The sequence below is a fragment of the Chelon labrosus genome (genome assembly GCF_963514085.1).
Source record: "Chelon labrosus genome assembly, chromosome: 9".
In the NCBI taxonomy this organism is placed as follows: Eukaryota; Metazoa; Chordata; class Actinopteri; order Mugiliformes; family Mugilidae; genus Chelon; species Chelon labrosus.
The window spans coordinates 2,153,753-2,169,668 of record NC_140359.1 but is presented as its reverse complement, the minus strand read 5'-3'; the positions used below and the strand labels follow the sequence as shown (position 1 = coordinate 2,169,668).

Here is a 15,916-nt window from a genome sequence, read left to right as displayed (position 1 = left end):
AGAGGGGATGTAGGGGGTAGGAAGGGTCACTGGCAATGCTGATGGCTCTGCGAGTGAGGTGGGTGTGGAAAATGTCTGTGAAGGAGGGCAGAGGGGCACCAATGATCTTGCTGGCTGTGTTCACTATTCGTTGCAGGGTCTTTCGGCAGGAGGCGGTGCAGCCTCCGTACCACACAGTGATGCAGCCAGTGAGGACACTCTCAGTGGTGCCCCGGTAGAAGGAACACATGATGGAGGGCGGGACTTGTGCTCTTCGCAGTTTCCGGAGAAAGTAGAGGCGTTTTTGAGCCCTCTTGGCTAGTGATGTTGTGTTGTTAGTCCAGGAAAGGTCTTCTGAGATGTGCACCCCCAGGAACTTGGTGCTGCACACCCTCTCCACAGCAGCACCTTCGATGGTCAGCGGGGGATGCTGGGGGTGACCTCTCCTGAAGTCGACAACAAATCTCTTTTGTTTTCTCCACATTGAGGATGAGATTGTTGTCTTTACACCACTGCACCAGTAGGCTCACCTCTCTTCTGTAGTTGGCTTCATCGTTGTTGGTGATGAGGCCCACCACAGTTGTGTCGTCAGCAAGCTTGATGATGTGGTTGGTGCTGTAGGTTGGAACACAGTCGTGGGTTAGCAGGGTGAAGAGCAGTGGGCTGAGCACACACCCTTGTGGAGCTCCTGTGCTCAGTGTGATGGTCTTTGAGGTGTTGATGCCAACCCGGATGGTTTGTGGCCTCCCTGTGAGAAAGTCCAGCACCCAGTTGCAGAGAGAGGTTTTGAGTCCGAGGTAAGTTCTGTTTTGCCATTACAGACACGCAGTTTGGGAAAGAATTTAAGAGCAAATTGGGGCTTGTGGCAGAAAACATTCGATATATAATAAAAGGACTTGTCTGGCACCATCTGTCAAAGACAAAACATATGGATGGCTTTGATTCCAGTGATCAGGGCGCGGTCTGCAGTGCAGCTTGTCTTCTAGTTTGGCCCTGCAGGGTTTCATTCTCATCTTCTGCATATGTAATAAATGAAAAATGTGAGCTGTATGCAGGTGTAGAAAACATTTCGGTGGTTAGTATTCCTCCACACACTGACATAGTGTTGTGTTTCACCTGTTTGTATGAAAGCAGAATTAGCAAGTTATTCAGAAGCCTTTCAGAAGCCTTAACTTACCCCCCATTTTTAAAAAAAATCTTTCATGACAGTGATTTAAGCATGCTGTGAAAATACCTAATTCACGCCATTAAATGGAAATTCAGATGACTCTGGGGTTTTTGTTTTTTATGATGGTGTAACTTCTACAACTGTCAGGATTAGGTTCATAACACATTAAATATGTACACCAATCAGGTATAACATTATGAGCACCTTCCTAATAGTGTGCAGGTCTCCCTTGTGACTCCAAAACAGTTGTGACAGAGAATGGACATGGGCCTTCTGAGGGTGTCCTGTGGTGTCTGGCAACAGAATGTTGTTAGTGGGGGGGCTTTGAGTCCTATGGGTTGAGGGGAGGGGCATCTGTGGATCATCCCACAGATACTTGATAAGTTTGGGATCTAGTGAATTTGGAGGCCAGGTCAACACCTTGTGCTGTTCTTTGTGTTTTTTGAGTTGTTCCTAAAGCATTTTTGTGTGTGTGCCTGTGTCAGGCTGCATCCTGCTGGGGATGGCTGCTGCCATCAAGGAGTGTCATTACTATGGGGTGGGGGTGCCTGATCTGGTCTAGGTGGGTGGTACATGTCTAAGTAACATCCACATGAATGCCAGGTCCAGAAGTTTCCTAGCAGAACATCACAAGATGGTCAGTGTTATTTATGTCTCCTGTCAGTGGTTTTAATGTTGTGGCTGATCGGTGTAACTCTCTGAACATGTAATAAAGACATGTCGTAACACAGGTCCAAATCTACACTGTAAAACCTCTACAATTGAGGTTTTGATTTTAGTTAACATGTTATTTGATGTAGTAGGCTATGTTAAACTGAATTTGGTTAATCACTGTGATTTCTAAGTCAAGGGGAAGAGATGTCTGAAGTCCACAGGTTGTTCATAATCATGTTATTTCATTAATGTGAAAGGCTGTTACATGTGCAAAATCCTAGAAAAATATGGCTGTGATGAGATGAATGACTAACTTGAGAAAATACAGAAAAAAAAAAAGATTAATGTAGCAACGTTGGTATTGAATTAAATTAAAAGCAATTCCAGAGACTCATATCATTTTCCAGGCAATTTCAGTCACAACCATGTTGACAAAGTGGAAGAAAGGCCACAGTTCAACAGATGATTATGGATAATTGACAGAACACATAAAGGTCAGTGATCATCAAGATAGGGTACATTACGTTTTCTGTTTACCAGTTCTGAAAATGGTAATGAGTGTTATCTGATATCATCCCCATCAGTACACTTTATCAGATGCCACGGAGTCTGATATCAACCACTCCTGTACAAATAGTTTAAATTGTCAATCAGGACAAAGTGTTTAGATCCATTGTAATGACCTGGAGTCCACTGCAATTATTTATTTATTTTTTTTTTAAAAAAGGAACACAAGCAGGAGACCAAAAATGTAATCTGATATGTCTGCGTGTGAAAGAGGTTTTTGTAATGACAATCTGTACTTAAGAGGCAACTGCAGTGCAGTCAGACATGCCAAATGAATTGGCAGGATCAACAGTGATGACACCAAAATGGCAGTCATGGTGTTCTGAGCTGTCTGTGGTTTCCATTCAACAGGACTAAACAAATATTATTTAGTTTGGTTTAGGTACGGTTAAATCTAGATCAAGTGTTTTCTCCGTGTTTGCTCTCAGCTGTTGTTAATGGCTTTGTCCCTATAATCATGTGCAGTCCCCTAGGCTATCCGTTTTCTAATGGGGCCGTCAGTAGTGAAGGGTTAAACTGAAGTCAGAGGAACTGTTTAATGGTATTGGTAATGGTAAATTTCTCTGGTGCATCTCTGTTCAGTTTAATAATTAAAATCTGCACTTTAAGTTGTGAAATAATTTAATTGCTGTGGTGCCACCTCTTACTATGGAATCGTATGAGTGCCCAAGAAATGGCTATGATAATGTTGTTATTTATGGCAATAAGGACACCAATTGGAGGTCACTAAACTTAATGTGGAACTGGTGTGTAAGTTTGCCAAAAGTATGTCAGAGTAGTTTTCTCTGGACCCCTGCCCAATCTGACCAATGATGACATGTTTAGTCGCATGTTGTCATTCCATCGCTAGTTATCTAGGTCAGTGGTTCTCAATCTTTTTTCAGTGATGTATCCTCTGTGAAATATTTTTTCAGTGAAATACCCCCCTAACCAGAGAAAAGCATTTTTGTTTGAGAATAAACTTAAATATTAAACTTTATTAAACTGTACAAAACATTGCTCATTTGTAGTGAAATAATTGGGGAAAAAAAATGCACAAACAATAACCTAAAACTTTTTACACATAAAATAATTAGCTTAAAGTGCCCTCTTTTAGGACTATAATAAAAAGCTGTTCTCAAACTGAATTTGTGAATTTAACCATGCATGGCAAATGTTCACAAAAAAGAAATCTTAATATATATTAATATATATTAATTTATAATATATTATCTTAAAATATCATCTTTAAGAATCAAAAGTTAGACTGACATCTTAAAGCTGCAAACTGTCAACATTGTTGAAACATTAAAAAACATTGTTGCATTGACCTGAGTGCTTTTGCACTTACATTTTAGTGAGACACTTGGGCTTGTGCTTCACTGACAGTCTTTGTCAGTCTTGGTGGCAGGAAGACAACTGCTGTGATCAAGCTCTTCTCCAGACACAGTCTATTTCTCTGCTCTGTTTTGATCACAGTCATTGCAGAGAAGCAGGCCTCACATAAACATGTGGAGGCAAAGGGTAGTAGCTGCCCCAAAGCATTCTGGCCCAGGTCATGGTGCTCCTGCTTCACACACACCCAAAACTGTGTTAGAGTGGACATGACAAACTACATCTGAAGGCCACGGTCAGATGACACATCCAAGAGTTTCTCCTGATAAGTGACAGGTAGTCTGCTTCTGCTTGTTTCAGACAAAAGGAATGGGTTTCTCATCCAATCCAGTTGTGCAGATTTTTCCTCCATGTCAGTAGAGTAGGAATAAAATTCCTGAATCAAATGTCTCACTATAACAGACTTTAACTGGAACTCTGTCCACATCCTCGCTAGTGAGGAAATCACCCACTTGTCATACAGGTTTTAAATACTGGTGTCCTTGCCCTGTACAGTACATTCAGTTCATTCACTTTGCTGAATACATCTGCCAGATTGCACAGCTTTGCCAGCCAATCTGTGTCCTGGAACAAGGTGGCATGGGGGAGTTGTGATCAGAAAGGTGTGGATCATAATTTCAAGAACTGGCTGAGTATTTTCCCTCGAGAAAGTCACTGACTTCTGTGTGTAGCAGTAGTTGTGTATGTTCAGCTCCCATGTATTCACAGAAGCGCACATTAAGTGATCTTGACTTTATGAAGTTGATCGCTTTAATGCTGTCGTTCAAAACATCATGTAACACAGGGCTCATTTTCTTGGTCGCCAATGCCTCCGTGTGACTAAGTGAGTCCACATTATATTGGGTTTTCCTTTTTCATGTGCACTATAAGTGCCCGTCATTGATGTCCTGTGCTGTTGTTTTCCCCTCCAGAGTATGGTAGAATAGAATGTGCTCATGAATGTCACCAGTATCGACGTATCTCATTTCCACTGATGTGTGGATTCATCCAGCTGGAGGGAAAAAGAGGAGGGAAGTTTTTCCACAACTTGCTGTTCCCATTCTATCAATGGCAAACAGTGTCATTTGACAAAGGCACAGTCTTTAATTTCTCCCCTGCATTTTTGTCCAGCTGGCTCCTCTCCTGTGGAACCAGCTCCCAGTTTTGGCCAGGGAAGCAGACACCCTCTCTACTTTTAAGGTTAAGACTGTCCTGTTTGATAAACCTCATAGTTAGGGGTGGATTGAACCATCCCTTAGTTGTGCAGCTATAGGCCTAGGCTGCTGAGGGACGATGCACTGAGCACATGTCCTCTACTCTCTTCTCTCTCGCACCGAGCTCCTATCCTTTAATTTCTTAGAAATTGTTAGAAATGTAACCTTTAATATAGATAACACGCTGATGTTCCCAGTAGCATAATGTTACCAGGTTAGCATGCTAATATTTGCTATTTGCTAATAAAAACTCATATTACACTGGCATTATAAATTGATGCTGGTATATTTACCAACTTTGACAGCAATCCAGTAGCTGTCGCAATGATAGAGATAAAAATATTTTTTATGTACACCATATAAAAATGTAAAAATGCACATGTTTTTGAACTTTGTTTGCTCAATTTGTCCAAATCACTTACTTTTTATTGACAATCTTCAAATATCACAAAATAAATACATCAATATGTGTCAAACTGTACACAGTGAAGCAGATAAATGATTTACAATTTGCATGTGATTGGGATTGGATAAACTTAGGCTACTTTTATTTTTCTCTCATTATAAAAATACTTGCTCACCTTCAGTCTATGCAAGGTTAAGGATTATTTTGTCACATCTACCAACATGAGACTAGGGAAGGAGAATTAATGCTGTAAAATCTGTAAACATACATCTTGGTGCTACAGAAATAAAATACATATCTCATGATTAAGGATCTTTCAGTGTTTACAACATTTGCATGTAAATGTAATGCTGATGAACAACATTCAGTGCTGCATGTTTGGTGCTGAGTGACAGTGGGTTCACCTGTATGTGCTATATGGCAAGATTTGGCTCTGATTTAGATGTTTTATTTACAAAATGTGGAGTTGCTGTGAAACCATATGTACATATGCATCTTAAATATCAGACATAAACAGACGTCTCCATAGCTTATGGATAACGTGACAGTTTAAAACTTCAACACAACCCTCTATTCAATCAAATACAACATAATCAGAATCAAGACTTTTACTCTTAAATCATAATCCTCCTTTGCACTTGCAGGTTTGTGCATTTCTGCACATGCTGCAGCATGATGTCTGGCCAGGCTTCTCATGACCGTCTCTCATCCCAGTACAGTTCAGTCTATTGTTTTTCTGTGGCCACTGCATACATTTCATTGATTTTCTCTTGGTACATCTTCACAACGATGGGCCTTCTGAGTTTCATGGTGGGCCCTGCATAGATGAGAAAAGAAGAACAGGTTGTTTTCTAGGTTCAATTTCTAGGTAGTACCAACACACTAACAACATCTGATTCGCTGTTCAGTCGCTATTGTAAAAACCTCACTGGAATGCTGTTTGGTATGCGACACTGTCACAAGAACAGGTTATGACCTTGATTAAAGGCTGATTAAACTTCACAACAGTAGTGAATACTTCCTTCCAGTACTACCAGTATGCTGGCTTTTGCTTCAGATAAAAAAGAGAGAAAGAAGTCAAAACAAATAGATAATAGCTGACCTAGTTCTCCTCCAGTGATCGAGAAGTCTCGCTCCAGTATGACCCACTTCTGGACCTTCTGAGCATTTGACATTGATCTGGCGTTAACGCGCTCCATACCCTCCTGAATAGCTTTGTAAATAGCCGGCTCCTTATTGGCTATAATCTCAGACACCTTTGTTGCTGTGACGCCGTTCTGCTGGCAAAACTCCAAGGCCTCAGGGCTCAGCTCATCTGTGGGCTCGCCATTATCATCCGCGACACACTGTACAAACAGAAACAGGGGTCGTTACTGTCTTTTGCTTTAATTATTTAGCAGCTGCGACTGTCTGCAGGAGTGGAGAACGGGTTACTTTAAGTGTGAGCAGCATGGAGAGGAACTTGAGCTTGTCTCCGATCAGCATGGCGTTGCTGATGATGGGCAGCTCTGCCTTCACTGCATCCTCGATGGGAACAGGAGGGATGTTCTCCCCACCGGCAGTGATGATCAGCTCTGTGTAAAAAATACAAAAGAGTGATACTTGTGTATCCAACATGATGACATTTGTCATGTCTGAGAAAATACTGCATTGTGTTTTGTTTCCTGGACCTTATGAGCAACAAGCAGTAAAAAATATTCAGGTGTCCTACTCCTCCATTCCTCCTGAGGTTAAATTTCTATTTGCTTCACTCTAATCTAAAAAGCCCCAAAAGCCCTATAGTTAAAAAAATATGACATAAACCTAAATACATGACATGTTTTGTTATTAAGCAGCTTTCAAGATATGAGTTATAGCAATTGATTATGTAAGTGTTAGGTTACTTGCATGTGGCATTTATTTTGAAGTGATATTGTTAATGCTTGTGATGCTGAATGAAGTCAAATAACGGATAGGTGGTTTCTTTATTTGTTTTATGTAACTGTAAACTATTCTGCATTCAAGTCATATTGGACTTTTTGAGTAATGTGTAACTGTAATTTTGCCTTGTTTTCACCAAAAGCTATTGGTGTAACACAAATGTAGTGGACATCATGTCATGTGTCATTCAATTATGTGAAAACTTCATAAACATGGCAGTGTCCCAAATGCGTTGCAATCACACTACTAAATATCTTTGGCTTCAGATGGTTGGTCAGTCAAAATAAGCAGTCAAAATGTTTCTAATGGGCGTGTGAACATTTTTAAATTCCTGCATCTTACCCTTAATCCTTCCTGTGATGTACAGGAAGTCGTTCTGGTCATTTCTTCCCAGATCTCCAGAGTGCAGCCAGCCGTCGTCATCCAAAGCTTCCGTTGTTTTATCGGCCATGTTTAAGTAGCCCATGAAGACGTTGCGACCCCAGAAACAGATCTCTCCGTTCCCGTCCTGATCTGGATTCTCCAACCTTATCTTACAGCCTGGCATGACCTTTCCACAGCTGAAAAAGTAAAATCATAATTAGCTTGTGCAGACTTGATGTGAACAGATGCTGATAAATGCAGTTGTAATTTAGCTTTAGGAAGCTTGATAAAAAGAAAGTTGTCATTACATAAGCTTCTGTATGTGGATTAATAAACATCCAAGTATTGGATTCAATCTTTGTCTCTGAATTTCTATTTTCAGGTCTCTGAATCTCTCTTCTCAACTTTTTAATAGCAGACAGACAGGTAATATGAGTACTCAAATATTATATTAAGTTACAATGGAGCATCATCTGCATTCCATTGAGACTTGACATTGTGTTCAATAATACTGCAAAAAGATGGAGAGGGGCACACAGAGGTTTCTTAAGGATGACATTTCAAACGTCTGTGACACAAAATACCCTATAAAATACTTTCTTCCTGACAAAATCAGTCAAGTAAGCAAAGGTACAAACTAAAAGTTATGTCGGTAGAGAGAGCCTATAAAGTAACAAAACAGGAGATTTGTGAATTCTTTATACTAAAGTGAACCAGTGAACAAAAGGTGCTATTAGTTTGTTGACAGTTCGTATTTTGAGCTTCATAGACATATCCTTGTTAACCGTATTTAACCGTGAAGGTCTAGCGTGGTTTATTTAGTTAGACATTATGACAGCAATATCAGCACTGGATCACATGCCAACTTGTTTGTGAAATGGTCACATATCCACAGGGAAACACCCCCTGTCTCTGAAGGTCCCCTGAACTCTGCAGAGCTTTATGCAGTAGTGACCTTTAGTTCAGTCTCTTGGTATTCAGGTCTGCAATATTACTGTTTTGGTTACTTCTGTCATCAGCTATGCTTTTGGCTGCTCTCGTTTTCAGCACTTACTTTTCAATTAAGCCTGATATTTCACAGATATTTCTTCAATTAGTTGGTGGAGACCAAAACTGACCTGGAAGGAATTAGACTCATCAGGTGGCCTGACATCTGACACCCATTGAATGATTATGCGGCTTTGCACATAGTGAATAGCAAACCTCAGCGTCAGCTATAAAAAATGGTAATATGTCGTTTTTTGTTTGTTCATTACCAAAATATACATTGCTACCAGTTAAAATGCATGACAGTTGTGCAAAGCATTTCTGATGGTGACTTATTCGAAACCTCTTTTATTACTTTTGATACGTCTGTGAAGGTTCTCGGTCAACCAGATCATGGTATATCCTAAAACGTGTTTAAAAAAGGCAACTGGACTTACAGAGTTTTTTGAGAAGACTTTTCACCACTTATCTTCAGAACTGAAGATAACAGGGACAAATATTACATAACAGTGATAAGTGGTGCAAAATGGCATCACTAGCAATGCACTGGTTATTGGGGATGGGACCATATTTACCATTGTCAGAAGTATCAGAGAGTACAACTAGAGATATTGTCTTTATTTATTCCATGCTATCCTCTTTGTCAAAACCTGTTTTCTAGATTACCCAAAATGCACCTTGTCCATGTTCACATCCGTAATAACAACACATGCGTACCTTGCGATGCGGTATTCGTCAATTGACACAGTGTGTGGGCCGGAGCTTTCACTCATGCCATACAGCTCCATCACAGGTATGTTGAGGCTCATGAAGTACTCCAGAGTCTCTTTGGTGATGGGTGCAGCTCCTGTAAGGCAGAGCTTGCAGCGGTCTAAGCCCAGGCTGGCACGCACCTTCTTGAAGACCAAATTGTTTGCTAGCGTGAAGCCCCACGGCACCAGATTCTCCCTGCAGAACAAATGAAAAAGAAGGTTCAGAGGTCAAGTGTTCAAGAGGTCAACCCAAAATGAAGCCTCATTATTTTCAGGATATTCCATACGTATGTAAAATCAAGTTTGTCATGTATCATAAAACATTAACAATGGCAATATTGCTGAAAATCCTGGGTCGTGGATTAGAGTGAAAACAGACTTGAATAGATTTCAGATGAAGACTCATTCTCAACAATACTTAGTGTGTAGTCTAGCAAATGTTAGCATGCTAACAGGCTAAACTAAGATGATAATTGTTACACAGACTATAACAATCATTCTGAGAAAAGAGTGTGTTAAATATCACCGCTGGATAAAAAGGCATGTTAACAAATCTCACAGACATCACATGCTCTGACTGAATTCCAACAAACATTTGTACTGCTGTCTCACCCATTCATGGCACTGTAGTTGTACTGCAAGCCTATGGACTTGGCCCAATCTGCCACTCTCTTCCTCAGAGGGGATGCCTTGGCACCAGCAGCTTTCATCTTCTCCTGCATCTTCTCCCACACACGAGGAACCCCAAGGAAACAAGTTGGACGTGCCTCTTTCAGTGTGTTCACTAAAGAGCCCTGGAAAATGACAGGTGATTAAAACTAAACCTATCTATTCATCGTTCATAATAATTTGTTTCAACCATCCTTACCTTGAGAGCATCTGGCTCGGCAAAGTAAGTGATCCCAACAAAAGCCATAGAGATCCATATGTCAACCATTTGAGCTGCCACGTGGCTGAGTGGCAGGTAACTGACCAGAACCTCCTGACAACTGCTTGTATTTACCATGGAAGATGCTGTTCGGGCTGTCCATGTAATCTGCACATTAAAAAGTTGGAGAAGAGTCGTCAGAGAGTTTTTATGCAGGTATTTGTTTGCAAGCTGTAAATACTCTTTCCTGCGTGGACTCTATTAAGTACTCACAGAAATGAGGAATAAGGTAATTTGCTAATTGCCAGGCTATTACATTTAATGTTTACATTACAGTTTCATGTGTAAGGTGTAGTTTAAAATACACACTATACCCTTTTACAATGGATCCCCTTATTAGGACTAAAGAGTGAATGTCTGCTGCCGTTTATAGCTGAAACCCAGCCAAAACTGAGCATTACCCTAAACAGAACTTGGGAAACAACAGTTTGCTTTTAAACATCCTAAACCAGACCAAAAAACCCATTCCCATTAGAAGGCAGAATTTTGTAATTAAAATATTTCCTATTTGGTTTGTTAGCATACAATATAAGTGGTTCCTGGCATTCCCCACAGCTCCATGCTGGGTACTTTTTTTACATTTACATAAATTACCCTTAATTTAATGCTGCTCAAAAATCTGAACTGAGTGTTTAATCAAATACAGCAGAGTACAACTGTGTTTGAAAAAAAACGGAGCCCGCTTTCCTCACACAGAAACTACATTCATTCATTCATTCATTCATTCATTCATTCATCTTGTCATTCAGCTGTCGTAGGAGGAAGTTGGAGTACCCGGAGAGAACCCACGCAGACACAGGGAGAACATGCAAACTCTACACAGAAAGGACACAGGTGGCTCATTTTAACACATATTATGTATTCATTTGTGTAATTTTGTATTGGTAATCCCTCATCACAGTACCAACTGACTTGCTTTTGCCTACCTCATGTGCTCAAGTGACCATAATTATTATTTCTTAATATTTTATTTTACTTGAATCACAATCTCTGAAGGAAGAGAGCTGAGATTAGTTAAACAATCAGTCAACAGAAAGATAACTATGACTAGTCAATTATTGTTTCAAATATCTCTCCAAAAACAATTAATTAATTGATGGTTAGAATCTTTTGTCATAACGCTAAGAAGAAATAACATTATGAACATATTTGTCTGCCGTATTCTTCTTCTGCATCTTGCACTGTTGTTCCCTGCCACTGTAACACCCTAATTTCCCCACGGGGATGAATAAAGTCTTATCTTATCTTATCTTATCTTATCTTATCTTATCTTATCATATCTTATCTTATCTTATCTTATCTTATCTCATGAAGCAATTTGGTTGTGTTGATGCAATAAAAGCTGAAAGATTTATTTTTTTGCCTTGTTCACTCACATTGTCATGGCTCAACATGACTCCTTTGGGATTGCCAGTGGTTCCAGAGGTATAGATGAGGGTACAGCACTCGTTGGCCCGAAGACTGTCAATCACAGCATTGAGCTGCTCGTTGGGAACATCCTCTCCCAGCTTCATAAACTCTTCCCACTACAGAAGATTAGATTAAAAAACAATGGGTCTAAATGCAATTGTACAGTGCAGCTGAATACATTTCAAGCATAATCTTACACCCCAAGTAAGACAATAAGAATTTAACATGAATACATCAACAGTTCCTACACAAGTTAATTCATCCACCCAATCAATATGTCTGCTGTGTCAACATACTGTATACAGGAAAGGTGCTTTCTGCAGCAGCTCGCCTTTATACTGGACAATGGCTTTCAGATGAGGTAGGTGATCTTTAACCTGATGGAAAAAACACAATGACGAAAGGAATGTGAGGACTGATTATTTTTAACTTTTGGCAAATAGTTATTTCAGACACACTAAGAGTTGATGCTGTGATAAAGCTCCCGACCTGTAGAATTTTGTCCAGCTGTTTCTGGTTCTCCACAACCAGGATGTTGGCCTCACAGTTGGCTGCCACATACTGGCAAGCTTCTGCCGAGTTGGTCGTGTAAATGCCGGCCGCCAGACCCCTGTGGCACAAAGCAGACGCTGAATCCATTTCTTTGCACATTTTTTTGCAAGGTCCACTATGTTTTCTTTAAACTTTAAACTTTAGCTTAACCAGGAAATTCTCAGTAAGATAGAAGAAAATGTAGAAAATAAACCAATGTAAGACCTGTCTGTCTGCCAGCATTACTTAAATCATTTTAAACATTTTATGTGACTGATGCAAAATAATTCAAAAACATGGTAAAGCTAGACGAGGGAGTACAGAGATTAATGCACAGAGATTAAAACGGTGAGTTACTATTTTTCTCATTTCCTATTGAAATTAGTTAAAAACAAAATGAGCTGTGTTTGAAACATAACAGTCCAAACTGGTGTGCACAGAGGAAGGCTTTGCGTGAAAGACACAAATTTGCCGTGTCAGGTGAAACTCTGCTGAGGCATCTCAAGTCCTACATGAAATGTTCCTTATGTATGATTTTACCCGGCCATGATGCAGGCGATGTCTGAGATGAACCACTCGGGGGAGTTGAATCCCAGAATTCCAACACCATGGTAGCGCTCCAGCCCCAGCTAGAAACGTACAATGTACCGTTATTGACACAGTGGCACATTGCCTCCATTACTTTTGACCTACATCGTGTTTTAGCACTCTGCCTCATGATGAGGCTCGAAAATGGCCATGAAACAAGAGATGTAACACAAGCTGTGAATTTCACACACCCAAGTGTTGGTTTTCAGCAGCCCATTCTCACACTAAGGAAATGGGGAGTATACATTCTGAAGTACTGATTACAAAATTGGGACCAGAAGGTTTTTTTGTGTGGCCTGTAAAAGTATTATCTATCGTAAGTGGCGTAAATGTTTACGTTATAACTGTAACACATATTTCTTTTTACATCTAGCTTTAAGGTGGCTAAAGGCAAAAAGTCCAGTACTGAGTGTATCGGTGGGAGAGATGGTAAGTGTCATTTTTGGGGTTGTGATACTAAATATTAGCTTAAAACTATCTCTGTATGGGGCAATGTTGTGTTATACACAATAAACTAATTTGCCCAGTTTCTTTTTCTAAAAAATGCGTGTGTATAAAAAAAAAGACTGGGATTCTTTTAACAGATCCAAAGAGATTTAAAAATTAAGCTTTTAATTGAGGCTAACATCAGCAGTTCAGAGTCAAGAAAAATGTTCCACTTACCTTGAGAAAACTTTTAGCTGCTGCACGGCACTGCTCATAGTATTCCCTCCAGGTCAGAGACACTGACTGTCCATCTTTTTTGAACACCAAAGCTGGAGTATCTCCGCTCTTTTCAACTGTCTCCAGGAACATCTGATGTATGGTGATAGGAGTCTCCGAGCCCGGTCCTGAGCCCTCCAACCTGAGCCGTACTCCCTTCTCTCTGCTGGCACTCCATAGCTGGTCAGCCGGGGCCAGAGTTGTTGCCAAACTCGCCACTGACAGGGGAACTGCCTTAGACTCCTCTGGGGGACAACAAGGCCAGCTGAATTTACCCGCCATTGATGACATTAAAGTGCAATTCAGACGACAGAGCAAGCTTGCAGTTTAGAAGAAGAGCCAGGTGTATGAGAGGTCTGCAAACATCTCTGGACTATCCCCGAGGGTGTGTCACTGCGTGTTGCTGCTGTCTCAGAGCCAAAGGGAATTGAAGTGGTGCAGTGAACAGGGAGAACTAAGCTGTTACATGAGACAAAACAGGAAGGTGTAGAATGTACTTGCCTACCTACCAATCAGGTTTGGTTAGAGGAAGTAACATGGTTTGAATACCATATAGGCGGGGGTTAAGAGTTTGAGTGCTTCATTATCCTTTTTGGTCCTGTTTTAAAGGACAACCTTGTATCTTGCCCTCGGCTTTCTGCAAAACTCCTCAAACACCTTCTCTTCACATTTGCCCCCGGGCAGTTTATCTACTGTTACGGCTCTTTGACCTCAGCTGTATTTTCTTTTGCTTAACAGTAAGGACATATGACTGTGCTTCACTAAAGTCGAATTTCCAAACTTCATTCTAAATTCTGCCAACCCAGCTCTTATAGAAAGGCTTCTCTGATGCTGCATCAGACTGGTTCACTGTCTGCTACAACAAACTTGTCAATAAGAAACAACCCTAACCCTCATTCATTCTGCTTCAGACCCCAGCCGTTCAAAGGAAACCTGATATAGTTGAAAAACCTACCAGAGGAGTTCAGAGCAGTCTTTTAAATGAACTGACTTTACATTAAAACCCCCTTTTTAAAGACTTGCTTTTACCTACATTTCACCTAAATGGCCATTTCTTCTGTTTTCTTACTACGTATTTATAATTGCCCAGAGCTCTCTAGATGACAGCAGTGCTGACTAAAAAGCACAACCTTGCAAACTCTACCCCTCATGCAACTGCTAAAACAAGTTGGTGTATGAACTTATAAGTGACACAATGTTTAACCACAACCTTTTTTTTTTTTTTTTTGCAAGCTGCCAATATATTATGTTAATGTGCCTGAAGAGATGCAACCACACGCAGCCATCAGAATTTCACAATGAAAACAAAAATGGACTGAAAATAAATAAATAAACTGAAATAGTGGAGCTGGAATTGTCTTGCAAACTCACAAAGCCTCATATTCAGACTCTTACCTGGTAAAAATCCTTCAGTAGCTCCCTCCAGCTCAGGAGACGTGGTCGGTTGGACTAGTGGCTCAGTGTTACTTGAAGGTTGAATCTCCTGGCTCTCTGGAGCTGGCGTTGCACTCAGTTCAGCCGTTGTAGCTTTTCCATTGAGGATGACAGTGGAGTGGTTCTTTACATCCGTGGCGTCTGACACACTCTGTGAGTTTTGGGAAGGAAGGCTGTCACAGCCAGATGACATGAATGAGAAGTGATATCCAGGAATGAATAAATGCCATTTTTAGATACAACAAATGATCCAAATCTTCATGACAATCACCTAGTTGTTCACTTTGAGACATGCATCATTTTACATACCTTTCCGTATTAAGATCAATTGCTGCAACACCATTGTTCATTACCAAATTTTCTTTGACACTCATCTTGTATTTTCTACAAACAGAGAAGGTTAAGTAAAATTAGTGCTAACACTCTACACTGAGGACTCTTGTAGAGGATTATTTATCATGAAACAGCTCCGCTGCGCTCATTTATATGAGGGTGACATTCACTAAAGTCACTGCAACAGGTCAGAGCCAATGACCGCCAATGCTATAAGTAACACCCAGCAATGGTCTAAATGTTGAAACTGTGAATATTGTGCCAGGAGGCATTGCTACATCTGCGGGCACTATTTATATGTCTCTGTGAGCACCTTTGGCCCAAAATTTCACAAAGGTTTGTGCCAGTTACTATTAGTTACCAGTTATTCAAATACACTGATAACTAAAGGGATTAAATAAGTTCAAAATACTATTGAAAAGACAAGAATGAGATCTTCCTCGACTCAGATCTCTCATGTTTGTAGCGCGCACAGTGAAAACAATGCCCTCTGGTGTGTAAATTCAGCAAACTATTCAAGTACTCCACATGTATTGTATATTTCACTGTACCTTCTGTCATCTAAACTGTCAAAGGTGACCCATCAGTTCAACAAGCTCCAGGGCTACATTCACTAACAAATGAAAC

At 40.4% G+C, this 15,916-nt stretch overlaps 1 protein-coding gene across 1 annotated transcript; it reads right to left on the bottom strand.

Moving 5' to 3' along the window:
• Positions 1-4,813: 4,813 nt before the first annotated feature.
• LOC311492667 (long-chain-fatty-acid--CoA ligase ACSBG2-like) lies at positions 4,814-15,330 on the bottom strand (the record flags this gene model as incomplete). Its single annotated transcript, XM_084551006.1, has 14 exons — positions 4,814-6,158; positions 6,444-6,687; positions 6,776-6,915; positions 7,604-7,821; positions 9,329-9,559; positions 9,976-10,157; positions 10,232-10,399; positions 11,668-11,817; positions 11,998-12,078; positions 12,191-12,311; positions 12,773-12,861; positions 13,484-13,767; positions 14,918-15,129; positions 15,266-15,330. 14 exons carry the CDS (start codon positions 15,328-15,330, stop codon positions 6,067-6,069), a joined length of 2,277 nt encoding a protein of 758 aa, XP_084407132.1. The 3' UTR covers positions 4,814-6,066.
• Between the last annotated feature and the right edge of the window lie 586 nt (positions 15,331-15,916).